The 17,087-nt window shown below is 34.9% G+C and overlaps 1 protein-coding gene and 2 pseudogenes across 1 annotated transcript in view; all 3 read right to left on the reverse strand.

Annotated features, from left to right (window-relative positions):
* LOC114460052 (NACHT, LRR and PYD domains-containing protein 12-like) overlaps nucleotides 1–17,087 on the reverse strand; it is a 50,350-nt gene that overhangs the window by 31,191 nt on the left and 2,072 nt on the right. Inside the window, exons 3-6 of the mRNA XM_028442085.1 lie at nucleotides 16,863–17,036; nucleotides 16,622–16,774; nucleotides 7,532–7,705; nucleotides 1,882–2,055 (exon numbers count right to left, since the gene is read on the reverse strand). Of these exons, the coding sequence (XP_028297886.1) occupies nucleotides 1,882–2,055; nucleotides 7,532–7,705; nucleotides 16,622–16,774; nucleotides 16,863–17,036 (675 nt within the window). The remainder of the gene's footprint in view (nucleotides 1–1,881; nucleotides 2,056–7,531; nucleotides 7,706–16,621; nucleotides 16,775–16,862; nucleotides 17,037–17,087) is intronic.
* Nucleotides 883–1,000, reverse strand: LOC114460057 (uncharacterized; annotated as a pseudogene).
* Nucleotides 6,615–6,732, reverse strand: LOC114460058 (uncharacterized; annotated as a pseudogene).

Consider the following 17,087-nt stretch of genomic DNA (forward strand, 5'->3'; position numbering starts at 1 on the left):
AAAACCTCTGACTATGTCTCTCTGTATGAAATCTCAGGTACTGAACACGAAAGTTAGCTCGAAAACTCTAACAATTGTTAAAAAAAAAGATATTTATAACGTAAGTCTACAGTTTGAAATAGATTTAAAAACATACATATTTCTGTTTTAATAATTGTATGAGTGGGTCAAGTTAAACATTTTATTATTTTATTTTATATTATGCATTATTGGAATGTCAGCGCTAAATAAATATTTTCATATTTTAAAGGCAGGGTAGGTGATTTTAGAAAGCTAGCATGATTTTGAATGTAGCTTACACCCCTCCCCTCTGTGCTCCGTCTCACTCACATGCATTAGCACCGCTGCTGCAGAAGTGGATCAAAGCTCATTGTTTGTATTGTGTAGAAACTATGTCGTCTCATTCAGCACTAAACACAGTAAACACTAAACTTTATCATTATATACTGCATGTTAAAAAACATAACTGAAAACTCTTTTTTAAGTCCGTCACCAATGACGCACTTTGAGTGTGGGCTCGTACACACGAGGGGTGGAGAACGAGCAGGGAGACAGAGAGACGTGATTGGTTAATAAAAAAATAAACCATCTATTTTAATAATAATAATGCATCAATTTTATATAGCGCTTTATCATCGACACTCAAAGTCACTTTACAGAATTAAGGCATTACTCTTTCACTCCACACTTAGTGGTGGTAAGCAACTATTGTAGCCACAGCTGCCCTGGGGCAGACTGACGGAAGCGAGGCTGCCATAGTGCGCCATCGGCCCCTCCGACCACCACCAACACTCACTCACACACTGCATTCATACTAGGCAATGTAAGTGAAGTGCCTTGCCCAAGGACACAATGACAGATACCACTGGGGTGACTGCCACCCCACTGTGGCACCTGGAATTCTCTGTGGTCTCCCATCCAACTACTAACCAGGCCCAGACGTGCGTAGCTTCCGAGATCTAACGGGATCGGGCAATGACAGGCCGGTGTGGCCACATTTTCATTGGTCAAATTTTTTACAGGTTTACAGCTGCTACACATGATGGATTTTCTTTGTTCCATTTTCAGAGAACATAAGATCTTAATTTCTGTCAGAACATTAGGAAAATTTCAACCAAAAACTTAAAAAGAGTATCTGGAAAAAATCCCCAACCCTACCTTTATTCGATTGATTATTTGAAACATTGGTATTCATTTAAACAATTGCAATGTTTTAATTTTAGTGGTTTGAAACATTCAGAGCTAAAAATGCAATCATTTATTTGGGTTTTCGACCAGTAATTTACATTTCGGTTCATCCCTAAATTTTTGACTTGATAACTTGTGACAGAGAAAAAATTGAAATATAATTTCATAAGATATATTTATTATTTTGTATGAACACAATATTCACTGATTGGTTCCACCTCCTCTGATCTTCTCTCTCCTTCCTTCATCAGCTCCTCATAGTTCTCCATCATCCTCTCCTCACTCCTCACTACCTTCTTATCTCTGTCCTTCATCCCTCTAACCTGTCCCAGTCCTCCTCCTTTAGTGTCCCACCTCTCACACCTTCATCACATTCCTCTGATACAGCTCTCTGTCACACATGTGATGGGGATTGATGTGAACATGTGATGAGCTGCTGTGATGTGTCTCACCTCAGAGTGTTCAGTCTCTGAGAGAGCAGCTTCACTGCTGAGTCTCCTGGATGGTTGTAGCTCAGGTCCAGCTCTTTCACACTGGAGGAGTTGGAGCTCAAAGCTGCTGCCAGAGAAGCCCCGCCCACCACTGTGATGACACAACCTGACAGACTGGATTCAGAAAAACATCCACAACTCAGGAAACAAGTGAGGAGACGAGGAACAGGACAATGTTGATGGAACATGTGATCTCACTGACCTGAGAGAGTCCAGTTTACAGTGAGGACTCTTCAGTCCTTCACACAGCAGCTTCACTCCTGAATCCTGCAGATCATTGTTACTCATGTCCAGATGTTTCATACTGGAGGACTGAGAGCTGAGGACTGAGGACAGAGCTGCACAGCTTCTTTCTGAGAGACCACAGGAACTCAGTCTGTGGGAGAAAGACATTCACTTATTAATAATAATCATCATCACATTATTGACAGGATTCAAACCTCTGCCGTACACTTCATCTGCTTTATTACCTCCACCAAGGAGGAAAGATTTCGGCTGCCAGAGGGACTCCTGATCAATAAACTGATTCTGATCAGTTTCAAAAATAAAAAATGCCTATCTCTCATCATCATAATAATTCATATCTGGGTTTGTAATTGATGGATATGTATAAAATGTGACTCAGTTATATTGGGTGGTTAATCAATGATCCCACTGAGTTTCATCCAGATCAGATCCAGATTGTTTATTTCATTAATTTATTTTCTTTTTTTACAGTGTGTGTCCATACATTGTGACCTACTGGATGTTTATTAATGGGATATAAATGTGGTTCCAAGCCTCTAAAGTGTTAATGATCATGGTACCATGATCAGGATCATTGATCATTGATAACTGATAATATCTGTGAAAAGGAGGTTCAGAGCTTGGTGGAGGTTTGCACTTTCCTCTGTTTATTTAGTCGATTAAACATTTTCATCATAGTTTTTGTTGATTAAAGTTTTTCAAGTGAAAATAACTAAACTACGACTAATTTAAAAAAAATACATGTTAACAAAAACTATATCAACATATATTTATATCTTCACTGACTAATATAAACTATTATATATATATATATATATATATATATATATATATATATATATATATATATATATATATATATATATACACACACTATTTGGTCACCTAGGCTGAAATCCAATTAGAACTAATGTGATCATGTGATCTAACGTATTGATCACATCTAATCTGTCTGTGTTTACAAACATTAATACCATCATATATCAGGTTGATCAACAGTAACTAAATATTTATAAAATATGTAAAATCTAATGCTTCATAGTTTAGTCGTTTATATCTGTCACAGATTTATTCGACTGAAATATTTATGTCATTTAAATCAGCGTTTCTCAAATGTGGTACGTGAACTCCTAGGGTAAGTAAGAGCACTGCAGGGGTGCGTGAGAGATTGAGTGTGGAAAATGTATGAATAAAATCATGAAAAATATGTGGATTTTAAAACATGTATTTTCTTTTAAAAATGATAATGATAAAAATGATGATAATAACATGAACTAAAATGATAAAGTTAAAAAAGCGCCTTCGGCTAAAGATGCAGAAGTTGATTGACTTTATTTTTTTTGTAACACTCCCCAACACTTTACAGTTGTAGCTTGAATAAAAGTCATATTTTTTAGTTAAAAGGTAAATGAACAAATGATCTTAATAACAGACATGGATAACATTATTTCATATATTGAGGAATCATATATACTGTATAGACCCTGGCCCAGAATGCAGAACAGTGGCTGATCACCTGAGGTTATAAAAACAACCTCACCACCTAAAACGTCTAATCAAAGGTGGGGGGGCTGAACTGTACATGGTACGTGGTCTATAGATTTAACTAGGACTCTTTAGAGAGATAATAAAGACATAAATACAATCAAAAATCTGTTCCCTTGTAATCTATATAAATATTAGTAGAGGCATAAATTAACATAACACCTGGTTACATTTCTGTTTTGTTCTAATTACTGTTTTATTCTAATGATTTGATTTACTTTTCAGTTCTTTGGGTTATTTTCTTACTTTTTTATTCACTTCTTTAATAATCTTTGTCAGTTTGAATATTCTGTTACAACTGTGTAGAATAATGTCATTTTCCTCTCTTTATGTTCTAAAAATCTCACAACTAAAACCCTTATGTGTATTTATATCCTCAGATAGATAAATACATATGTAGACATGGATAGAATTAGATAGAAACTATAACTTGAAATATTTAAAAAAATATAATCAACCTTTGAAATGTATATAAATGTAGTTTTTTGTTCACAGGATACAGACATAACCAGCTGAGAACAGAAACCATTGGTTAAGTATTTGATTTAGTCTATTTTTAATTATGATTTATTTATTTTCAATAAATACAATAAGTTACAAGAGAGGGCAATGATGAATTACTTTAAATGTAAATTAAAATAATCTGAAACAAATCACCTGCTCAGTTAGGAAATAGAACAGCTGATAGAATAACACTAATTAACTAATATAGATTCATACAATTGTAATTTAAATGAGTAAGCGATATCACTGTGCTTCAATTGATTTTTATTCAACAAAAGTTTCTATATTATATTGATATATTATTTCTACACAGTTTATATTAGAGGGTGATCACGTGTTTTTGTTGTTTGTACTTCAAAAGCTTCCATATAAATTTGATAGAGATTGATAGTAATTTCTGAAAGTCATTTCCTGATTGGTCGCTGTGGGCAGGCAGGACCGTGAATGTATTTTTCCTCACTAAAAAATAAGAATCATTCAATCAATCAGTTAAGGTTCCTGCTGTGGGTTTTCACATTCACATGGAAAGAGAAGTGATATTAAAATAAAATACACACACACTACATAGCAATCATAGACTCACCACACTATGTGGTTGTATGTAATAAAGGAATTACAACATCTGTATTGAATAATTCTTACAACACCTTTTGTAATCATGTGATGTTTTATAAGATTGATTTTGATGAGCATGCATTCAGTTATTGTTTGTACAGATAAATATAAGTGGCTTATTTCAAGTTTACTGTGTATATTCAATTTAAACACAAATCATTTTTTTTTTCTGTTCTGTTCTACTTATAACTTTTTTTCTTATATTAAAACATAGTCTAACAGTAAATCCAAATAAATGTAATAAAGTTAAATAAAAGTTTTTGGCCCACTCTAACAATGGTAAACAAAATAGGAATGTAACTTGAAATAAAATTAAAGGAAAAATAACATTTAAATAAATTAACAAGCTTACTTTAATAACCTGATATTATAATTTCCAAATAACGTTAATATAACATGTTAAAACATAGTCTGAATTAAATATTTTGTCTTATTCATAAATTTATATAGTCACACTGTTAAACAGTTTGAAGAAAGGGAATGTTAGAATGGATTATTATTCATGGTTTCTTCTTGTGTGTAATACTATAATTATATATCTTTATACTCAATAAATCTATTCATAAAATATATTCAGATCAACTTGATAGCTGTCATTTTCAGAACAAGGACAAACAGTTTCAGAACATCTGATTTCAACTTAATCTAAATCTAATAACAACACAACCATGTACGTAAAACAAAGAGACAAATCAGATATAAACAAGACAATCAGATTAACAATAAAATGTCAGTTTGACCCAAAATGCACAAAGTCTAAATCATTTACAAATAAGAATAATTATATTTTAAAATTAAACCTAAAACATGTCAAACAACTCATGTTCTATATATCTAAATAAATCAAATAAACAACATAGACCCTTAAATGATCAATAAAAATGAATAAATCATTAAATCTTAAACATAATTTGTATTGCTTTAAATCACCAGTAAATGACATCTTTAACTAATTACAAGGAGCTGATCATTTGATTTCTAAATGTATAAAAACACTGATAAATCTATGTTTGGGGCCCAGGGAGTGAGCAGACCCTGAGGACCACAGCTGTGTTTTAGATGAGTGTCTGTTCTTCTATTGACTTGTTATGACTTGTTGATTCATTTTTTGTTCATCTCTAATAAATTGATTGATTGATTCAGCAAAACCTCTGACTATGTCTCTCTGTATGAAATCTCAGGTACTGAACACCAGAGTTAGCTCGAAAACTCTAACAATTGTTAAAAAAATCATATTTATAATGTAAGTCTACAGTTTGAAATAGATTTAAAAACATACATATTTCTGTTTTAATAATTGTATGAGTGGGTCAAGTTAAACATTTTATTATTTTATTTTATATTATGCATTATTGGAATGTCAGCGCTAAATAAATATTTTCATATTTTAAAGGCAGGGTAGGTGATTTTAGAAAGCTAGCATGATTTTGAATGTAGCTTACCCCCCTCCCCTCTGTGCTCTGTCTCACTCACATGCATTAGCACCGCTGCTGCAGAAGTGGATCTAAGCTCATTGTTTGTATTGTGTAGAAACTATGTCGTCTCATTCAGCACTAAACACAGTAAACACTAAACTTTATCATTATATACTGCATGTTAAAAAACATAACTGAAAACTCTGTTTTAAGTCCGTCACCAATGACGCACTTTGAGTGTGGGCTCGTACACACGAGGGGTGGAGAACGAGCAGGGAGACAGAGAGACGTGATTGGTTAATAAAAAAATAAACAATCTATTTTAATAATAATAATGCATCAATTTTATATAGCGCTTTATCATAGACACTCAAAATGACTTTACAGAATTATGGCATTACTCTTTCACTCCACACTTAGTGGTGGTAAGCAACTATTGTAGCCACAGCTGCCCTGGGGCAGACTGACGGAAGCGAGGCTGCCATAGTGCGCCATCGGCCCCTCCAACCACCACCAACACTCACTCACACACTGCATTCATACTAGGCAATGTAGGTGAAGTGCCTTGCCCAAGGACACAATGACTGATACCACTGGGGTGACTGCCACCCAACTGTAGCACTTGGAATTCTCTGTGGTCTCCCATCCAACTACTAACCAGGCCCAGACGTGCTTAGCTTCCAAGATCTAACGGGATCGGGCAATGACAGGCCGGTGTGGCCACATTTTCATTGGTCAAATTTTTTACAGGTTTACAGCTGATACACATGATGGATTTTCTTTGTTCCATTTTCAGAGAACATAAGATCTTAATTTCTGTCAGAACATTAGGAAAATTTCAACCAAAAACTTAAAAAGAGTAATTTTAGTGGTTTGTAACATTCAGAGCTAAAAATGCAATCATTTATTTCAGGCTTCAGCCAGTAATTTACATTTCGGTTCATCCCTAATTTTTTGACTTGATAACTTGTGTCAGAGCAATAATTAAAATGTAATTTCATAAGATATATTTATATTTCTGTATGAACACAATCCTCACTGATTGGTTCCACCTCCTCTAATCTTCTCTCTCCTTCCTTCATCAGCTCCTCATAGTTCTCCATCATCCTCTCCTCACTCCTCACTACCTTCTTATCTCTGTCCTTTATCCCTCTAACCTGTCCCAGTCCTCCTCCTTTAGTGTCCCACCTCTCACACCTTCATCACATTCCTCTGATACAGCTCTCTGTCACACATGTGATGGGGATTGATGTGAACATGTGATGAGCTGCTGTGATGTGTCTCACCTCAGAGTGTTCAGTCTCTGAGAGAGCAGCTTCACTGCTGAGTCTCCTGGATGGTTGTAGCTCAGGTCCAGGTCTCTCACACTGGAGGAGTTGGAGCTCAAAGCTGCTGCCAGAGAAGCCCCGCCCACCTCTGTGATGACACAACCTGACAGACTGGATTCAGAAAAACATCCACAACTCAGGAAACAAGTGAGGAGACAAGGAACAGGACAATGTTGATGGAACATGTGATCCCACTGACCTGAGAGAGTCCAGTTTACAGTGAGGACTCTTCAGTCCTTCACACAGCAGCTTCACTCCTGAATCCTGCAGATCATTGTTACTCAGGTCCAGATGTTTCATACTGGAGGACTGAGAGCTGAGGACTGAGGACAGAGCTGCACAGCTTATCTCTGAGAGACCACAGGAACTCAGTCTGTGGGAGAAAGACATTCACATATTATTTATAATAATAATAATAATCATCACATTATTGACAGGATTCAAACCTCTGCCGTACACTTCATCTGCTTTATTACCTCCACCAAGGAGGAAAGATTTCAGCTGCCAGAGGGACTCCTGATCAATAAACTGATTCTGATCAGTTTCAAAGATAAAAAATGCCTATCTCTCATCATCACATAAATTCATATCTGGGTTTGTAATTGATGGATCTGTATAAAATGTGACTCAGTTATATTGGGTGGTTAATCAATGATCCCACTGAGTTTCATCCAGATCAGATCCAGATTGTTTATTTCATTGATTTATTTTCTTTTTTTAAAGTGTGTGTCCATACATTGTGACCTACTGGATGTATATTAATGGGATATAAATGTGGTTCCAAGCCTTTACAGTGTGAATGATCATGGTACCATGATCAGGATTATTGATCATTCATAACTGATAATATCTGTGAAGAGGAGGTTCAGAGCTTGATGGAGGTTTGCACTTTCAACTGTTCATTTAGTCGACTAAACATTTTCATCATAGTTTGTGTTGATTAAAGTTTTTCAAGTGACAATAACTAAACTACGACTAATTTAAAAAAAATACATGTTAACAAAAACTATATCAACATATATTTATATCTTCACTGACTAATAAAAACTAAACTATACACTATTATATATATATACTGTTTGGTCACCTAGGCTGAAATCCAATTAGAACTCATGTGATCATGTGATCTAATGTATTGATCACATCTAATGTGTCTGTGTTTACAAACATTAATACCATCATATATCAGGTTGATCAACACTAACTGAATATTTATAAAAGATGTAAAATCTAATGCTTCATAGTTTAGTCGTTTATATCTGTAACAGATTTATTCGACTGAAATATTTATGTCATTTAAATCAGCGTTTCTCAAATGGGGTACGTGAACTCCTAGGGTAAGTAACAGCACTGCAGGGGTGCGTGAGAGATTGAGTGTGGAAAATGTACAAATAAAATCATGAAAAATATGTGGATTTTAAAACATGTATTTTCTTTTAAAAATGATAATGATAAAAATGATGATAATAACATGAACTAAAATGATAAAGTTCAAAAAGCGCCTTCGGCTAAAGATGCAGAAGAAAAAAGCTGAATGTGGCTAGCTGCTAGCTAACAGCGCCATAAAGCCCTCCCATCTCCAGCAGCATCTCCAGACTAAACACCAACCATATGCTGGGAACACGATGGAGTTTTTCTGAAGAAAACTGACTTAATTCAGCAGGGCCACGGAAAGTAGGGGTGCTGGGAGTGTTGCAGCAGCCCCTATTGGCCAGAAGGTAGGCGTTTAAATGTAACCTATGAAAAACATTTAGCACAATCTATAAATTCCTTATGAATATTTAGGGAAATGATTTTGACACCCGTAGGCTATTACGTGTATTTTGTATTTGAATGTAATTATTTTTAGGCCTAATCGACACAGGTTCACGTTGACTTTTGAAGACATGGGTACGCAGCACCATAACCCAGAAAAGACTCACACACCTTTCTCTGATGCACACTCACACACAGATTCTGAACTCCCTGGACATTCGTTCCCTCATGAGAGACTTTATCTCCACACCCCCAGAGCACACCTCCACATTTGGACACCTGTAACCATGGCAACCCTCCCTGCAGCTCAAAGTAAGAGCATGGTGCCACCGTACACTTTCATATCTATTCGTACAGTTTAACGTCACACTACAGTATTTTTACAAAGTGGTGGTGGTGATGGAGATGGAGCGTGTTATTTTGATTGTGTGTTCTGTGTGTAATGGATGTGGAGAGTTGTTAAATAATGTTTAAATAGTCAGATTATTTCCTTGTGGTGTACATAAAAGGATTTTGGAGTCAAACATAGATGGTGCAGTGACTCAGGTTCATGTCAGCTGATCTAATCTATTGCATTGTTATAGTGTTAGTGTGAAGTTTAGCTAATAGTGCATATATTCATCTGAGAACTGATGATGTCTGTGTGTTACAGACCCTGGCTGTGTGTGCACCAGGGGCGTAGCACCACATTTTGGGCCCTGGGTACAAACCATCTTGTTGGGCCCCTCCTGTAACTTTTTATATCTACACTTTTTTCACCCGGAAACTATACTAGTATTATTATATAAGCTTTTTTTTGTCTTCACATTAACCCAGAAGTTCCCAACCTTTTTTAGGTCGTGACCCCATTTTAATATCACAAATGTACAGCGACTCCAGAGACATTTTTTTTTTCTAAAATTATCATTTTTATTAAAGTGTGTTACAGATACAGAGTAGCCAGGATTCAATATTTATATACCATATTTTATTTGAACTAGATTTATTTATTTAAGAAAGTTAAAGTACAGGATACAGTTATTTGATATTTACTGTATTTGTATTGTATATTTGAAAAACAATAATTCAAAAAACTTTTAAAATAAAATCTTAATGAGTTTTATCTACTTTTTAACCAATTACTAGACGTTTAAACCCCATTTTAATTCCAGTCTGACCCCATGACCCCATGTAGGGTCAGACTGTATGTATGTGTGGGTGAATGAATAAGGATGATGACACGCTGTATGTATGGGAGAAACGTGTTGTGAGTGTGAGTGTGCCAGTGGGCGTGTCATAGAGTGATTGATTGATGGATGATGACATTTTATGTATGTCTGAGAGAAATGTGTTGTGAGTGAAAAATGTACCAGGGCGTGTCTTTGAGTGAGTGATCATGTGATAGAAGGATAGCTGTTTGCACACATACTGTATATACATAAACACATACATACACATATACACACATACATACACACATACCAGTTATTGTTTAATTCTTTAAATATTTATAATTTAAGATGGGTTAGGATCTTTCTATTTAAGGAATTACTAAAAACTTTTTCTTGTTGGTCATACGTTGATATTTTTGAATTTACAATTAGAATAACTTTTGGATATCATATTTATAGATTTCATACTGTTTTCTATCTTTTAATGAATAGAGTTGATTGACTTAATTTTTTTGTAACACTCCCCTACACTTTACAGTTGCAGCTTGAATAAAAGTCATATTTTTTAGTTAAAAGGTAAATAAACAAATGATCTTAATAACAGACATGGATAAAATTATTTCATATATTGATGAATATATACTATATACTGTATAGACCCTGGCCCAGAATGCAGAACAGTGGCTGATCACCTGAGGTAATAAAAACAACCTCACCACTTAAAACGTCTAATAAAAGGTGGGGGGGCTGAACTGTACATGGTACGTGGTCTATAGATTTAACTAGGACTTTTTAGAGAGATAATAAAGACATAAATACAATCAAAAATGTGTTCCCTTGTAATCTATATAAATATTTATTCTTTTTTTTATTTATTCAGTTTATTTCCGACATGGTTACATTCACTTTTTTTTTTTTTTTTTTTTTTTTTTTACATGCCGAAAAAGGAGACGAGAGAAGCATCGCTTATCTGGGTCCCGTCCCCTGTTTTACCATCGCAAATTTACATGGGTTTACATGTCTCTCTGGTCAAACATTCTTGAGTTGTTCAGAACAGTCCTTTGTTGTGTATTCTCATCTGTAGTCAGTGCTGTCTTGTTTTTATTCCCCCTCCTCTCTATCGTTGTTCGTGTTGGCCTTGTTCCCTGCCAGACGTTGTTAACATTCCTCCAGTTCAAGAATAGTTCCTCTTTCGAAGGTGTTTGGAAGGTTTTTCCCTTTTCATCCATGACGTCACCACTCGGGAATGTCTCTTGTTTTGTCTCTACATCAAGGCTAATCCAGCTGTTGTCAGCTATATTGGCAGTGTTGTATTCTCCACTGTCAGATCCAACTTGTATAAACACATTATTATATCCTAGTTCACAAGACTGTTAGATTTAACTTGTATAAACACATTATTAGTTCATAAGCAATGTAGTAATTTCATTGTACAGGAAAACGTGTTTTTAACTGCACATATGACAATAAACACTTTGAATTTAAATTTAATGTAATCCTTAATCCCCCCACCACCTAGCAATTGAAATGAATAAATGACAGACCTTTTTTACTCTTGGTTTCCACATTTAATTCTGTCTTTGTAAAATAATCACAGTCTGAGTTTTGTTTCCAGTGTTTATATAGATCTGGGTCCATATCCATGATTACTATCAGTAATGTTGTTGTTTAGGTGGATCCTTCGTATTTTCCCAAGTCTTCCATCGTTTTGATGAGGATTGGTTTTCCGTTTTCTTCTTCCAGGATATAAATCCTGCAGTTTCTTGACCACGTCCTCACAATTTTTCCTCCTTTTTTTATTTGGCGTGCCTTCCATGCAATGCTTGCATTTTGTTTCGTCAGGTTTTCATTGATGTACACCTTCGTTCCCTTGAGTTTATTTCCTTGCCTCAGTAGTTGTCCTTTGAATTTCATATTCGTGAAGGTTATTTTTACAGCTCTGTTATCATTTTTCTTTGGCAGGAGATGGCAGGAGTTGATGTTTTCAGGGTTCAGGACAATGTCCTTCGACTCCAGGTAGTCAATGACCTGTTGTTCAATCGATTTTGTTTCTTCGTCACTCACGTAACTCCTGGGTTTTATCTTTAGGCCTGTGATGATGACATCTTTCTCTCTTTCCTTTTGTTCCAGCTGTTCAACCCTGGCATTCAACAATTTTATCTCTTCAGCATTTCTTTCATTCTTTTCTTTCAGTACCTTTGCTTCGCTTTGTAGGTTTTCCAGTGAGTTTTCCAGTGTCTTTTCCAACGACTTTATCTCGGCAGATAGGTTCCGTAGACCCTCGCATATCATCTCCTTGACCTCTTCCAAACCCGAATTGGGTTCTGAAGGGCCTCCCTGCGGTTTTTTCACCATTTTCCTTCAGTCTTGGGCCCAATTTCAGGCTGTTCAGCTGTAGCCAGCTGTAGCCAAGGTTGTGTTATCGGAGCGAATGAAAAACACGTCTGCTCTCTCCAAAGACCAGAGATGGATAGAATTAGATAGAAATTATTATTTGAAATATTTAAAAAAAATCATAATCAACCTTTGAAATGTATATAAATGTTGTAGTTTCTTGTTCACAGGATACAGACATCACCAGCTGAGAACAGAAACCATTGGATACGTATTTGATTTAGTCTATGTTTCACTTTAATTATGATTTATTTATTTTTTTTAAAAATATAATAAGTTACAAGAGAGGGCAATGATAAATTACTTTAAATATAAATTAAAATAATCTGAAACAAACCACCTGCTCAGTTAGGAAATAGAACAGCTGATAGAATAACACTAATTAACTAATATGGATTCATATAATTGTAATTTAAATGAGTAAGCAATATCACTGTGCTTCAATTGATTTTTATTCAACAAAAGTTTCTATATTATATTTATATATTATTTCTGCACAGTTTATATTAGAGGGTGATCACGTGTTTTTGTCATTTGTGCTTCAAAAGCTTCCATATAAATTTGATAAAGATTGATATTAATTTCTGAAAGTCATTTCCTGATTGGTCGCTGTGGGCAGGCAGGACCGTGAATGTATTTTTCCAAACTAAGAAATAAGAATCAATCAATCAATCAATCAGTTCAGGTTCCTGCTGTGGGTTTTCACATTCACATGGAAAGAGAAGTGATATTAAAATAAAATACACACACACTACATAGCAATCATAGACTCACCTCACTATGTTGTTGTATGTAATAAAGAAATCATAAAATCTGTATTGAATAATTCTTACAACTCCTTTTGTAATCATGTGATGTTTTATAAGGTTGATTTTGATGAGCATGTATTCCAGTTATTGTTTTTATGGATAAATATAAGTGGTTAATTTCAAGTTTATTATGTATATTAAATTTAAACACAAATCATCTTCTGTTCTACTTATAACTTTTTTTTTTATATTAAAACATAGTCTAACACAGGGGTCTTCAACGTTTTCCAGGCCAAGGACCCCCAAACTGATGGAAAGATGGAGCGGGGACCCCCTATATATATTGTATAAAATTGTGTTTTATATTAAACTGGTCCTATAGTGCCATGTATAAATGTACTATTGTGCATTCAATACTAAGATATTCAAATAACACACAGGTTTATATATTCTTGTTTTTAGTTTAAACATGTGCAAGGTACAGTGAGTAGGGTGGCCATGCCACTGCCATTCATAAACATAACATAATAAACTGATACCTGCCAAGATCAACGATGTCTGTCAAATTGCATGTAACAACATTTTGCATAAAAGCTGTTCAAATGGACATTTTTGTTCAACATAAATGTGGAAACGAAAATTACTGATGCTTGTTAGTGCCACTGGCATGCATAAACATACCTGTTATCTTGCATACAATACTGAACTATTAACATAATTGACAGATTCATGTTTTAATTTTAAACATACATGTAGTATGGGCAGTGAATCCTCAAACCAGCTATGGATGGTATACATTAGTCACTAATGTATGATGGGACAGGTGAATGAACCAGTGCCCAGCTTGATAGAGCTCCTGTGTGTCGCTGAACGTGTGCATTGCTGACTGAAAGACATCTTCTGCCTCCATTTATCTGTTCACTACAGTGTGTTGGATTCATGTTAATGTGTATTTAAAGACATTTCAATTTATTGAAAAAATTGCGGGGGAGAATATTAAAAAATGTCTAATTTTTTTTTTTTTTTTTTAAATATCTAATTAACCAAAACTTTTGTGACCCCCCTGCAGTACCTCCGCGGACCCCCTAGGGGTCGCGGACCCCCTGTTGAAGACCTCTGGTCTAACAGTAAATCCAACTAAATGTAATAAAGTTAAATAAAAGTTTTTGGCCCACTCTAACAATGGTAAACAAAATAGGAATATAACTTTAAAATAAATTAAAGGAAAAATAACGTTAAAATAAATTAACAAGCTTACTTTAAGTAACCTGATATTATAATTTCTAAAAAAAAAACGTTAATATAACATATTAAAACATGTGTTAAACAGTGTGAAGAGAGGAAATGTTAGAATGAATTATTATCCATGGGTTCTTTTTGTGTGTAATACTATAATTAGATATTTTTATACTCAATAAATCTATTCATAAAATATATTCAGATCAACTTGTTAGCTGTCATTTTCAGAACAAGGAAAACAGTTTCAGAACATCTGATTTCAACTTAATCTAAATCTAAAAACAACACAACCATGTACGTAAACGAAGAGACAAATCAGATATAAACAAGACAATCAGATTAACACTAAAATGTCAGTTTGACCCAAAATGCACAAAGTTTAAATCATTAACAAATAAGATTATTCATATTTTACAATTAATCTTAATACATGTTTAACAACTCATGTTCTATATACCTAAATAAATCACCTAAACAGACACCATAGACCCCTAAATGATCAATAATAATGAATAAATCAATAAATCTTAAACATAATTTGTATTGCTTTAAATCACCAGTAAATGACATCTTTAACTAATTACAAGGAGCTGATCATTTGATTTCTAAATATATAAAAACACTGATAAATCTATGTTTGGGGTCCAGGGAGTGAGCAGACCCTGAGGACCACAGCTATGTTTTAGATGAGTGTATGTTTTTCTATTGACTTGTTATGACTTGTTGATTCATTTTCTGTTCATCTCTAATAAATTGATTGATTGATTCAGCAAAACTTCTGACTATGTCTCTCTGTATAAAATCTCAGGTACTGAACACGAGAGTTAGCTCAAAAACTCTAACAATTGTTAAACAATGATATTTGTAACATAAGTCTACAGTTTGAAATAAATTTAAAACATTTTAAAAACATACATATTTCTGTTTTAATAATTGTATGAGTGGGTAAAGTTAAATATTTTATTTTTTTATTTTACATCATGCATTGTTGGAATGTCTGTGGTAAATAAATATTTTCATATTTTAAAGGCAAGGTAGGTGATTTTTGAAAGCTAGCATGGTTTTGAATGTAGCTTACCCCCCGCCCCTCTGTGCTCCGTCTCACTCACATGCATTAGCACAGCTGCTGCAGAAGTGGATCTAAGCTCATTGTTTGTATTGTGTAGAAACTACGTTGTCTCATTCAGCAGTAAGTAAACACTAAACTTTATCATTATATACTGTATGTTAAAAAACGTGACTAAAAACTCTGTTTTAAGTCTCTCACCAATGACACAATTTGAGTGTGGGCTCGTGCACATGAGGGGTGGAGAACGAAAAGGGAGACAGAGAGACGTGATTGGTAAATAAAAAACGAACCGTCTTTTTTCATTGGTCAAAGTTTTTACAGGTTTACAGCTGCTTCACATGATGGATTTTATTTGTTCCTTTTTTAGAGCACATAAGATCTTAATTTATGTTAGAACATTAAGAAAATTTCAACTAAAAACTTAAAAAGTGTATCTGGAAAAAAAATCTCCTACTTATCTTTAATTGATTGATTATTTGAAACATTGGTTTTGATTTATACAATTGCAATGTTTTAATTTTGGTGGTTAGTAGAGCTGGAAATGCAATCATTTTTTTCAGGCTTCAGCCAGTAATTTATATTTCGGTTCATCCTAATTTTTTGACTTGATAACTTGTGTCAGAGCAATAATTAAAATGTAATTTCATAAGATATATTTATATTTCTGTATGAACACAATCCTCACTGATTGGTTCCACCTCCTCTAATCTTCTCTCTCCTTCCTTCATCAGCTCCTCATAGTTCTTCTTCAGCCTCTCCTCACTCCTCACTACCTTCTTATCTCTGTCCTTCATCCCTCTAACCTGTCCCAGTCCTCCTCCTTTAGTGTCCCACCTCTCACACCTTCATCACATTCCTCTGATACAGCTCTCTGTCACACATGTGATGGGGATTGATGTGAACATGTGATGAGTTTCTGTGATGTGTCTCACCTCAGAGTGTTCAGTGTCTGAGAGAGCAGCTTCACTGCTGAGTCTCCTGGATGGTTGTAGCTCAGGTCCAGCTCTCTCACACTGGAGGAGATGGAGCTCAAAGCTACTGCCAGAGAAACCCCGCCCACCTCTGTGATGACACAACCTGACAGACTGGATTCAGAAAAACATCCACAACTCAGGAAACAAGTGTGGAGATGAGGAACAGGACAATATTGATGGAACATGTGATCTCACTGACCTGAGAGAGTCCAGTTTACAGTGGGGACTCTTCAGTCCTTCACACAGCAGCATCACTCCTGAATCCTGCAGATCATTGTTACTCAGGTCCAGATGTTTCACACTGGAGGACTGAGAGCTGAGGACTGAGGACAGAGCTGCACAGCTTCTCTCTGAGAGACCACAGGAACTCACCCTGATGAAGAATCAGAGAAACCTTACAGATGTTTGTCTGTGACAGAATTAA

This window comes from Gouania willdenowi, unplaced genomic scaffold, assembly GCF_900634775.1.
Source record: "Gouania willdenowi unplaced genomic scaffold, fGouWil2.1 scaffold_384_arrow_ctg1, whole genome shotgun sequence".
NCBI lineage: Eukaryota > Metazoa > Chordata > Actinopteri > Blenniiformes > Gobiesocidae > Gouania > Gouania willdenowi.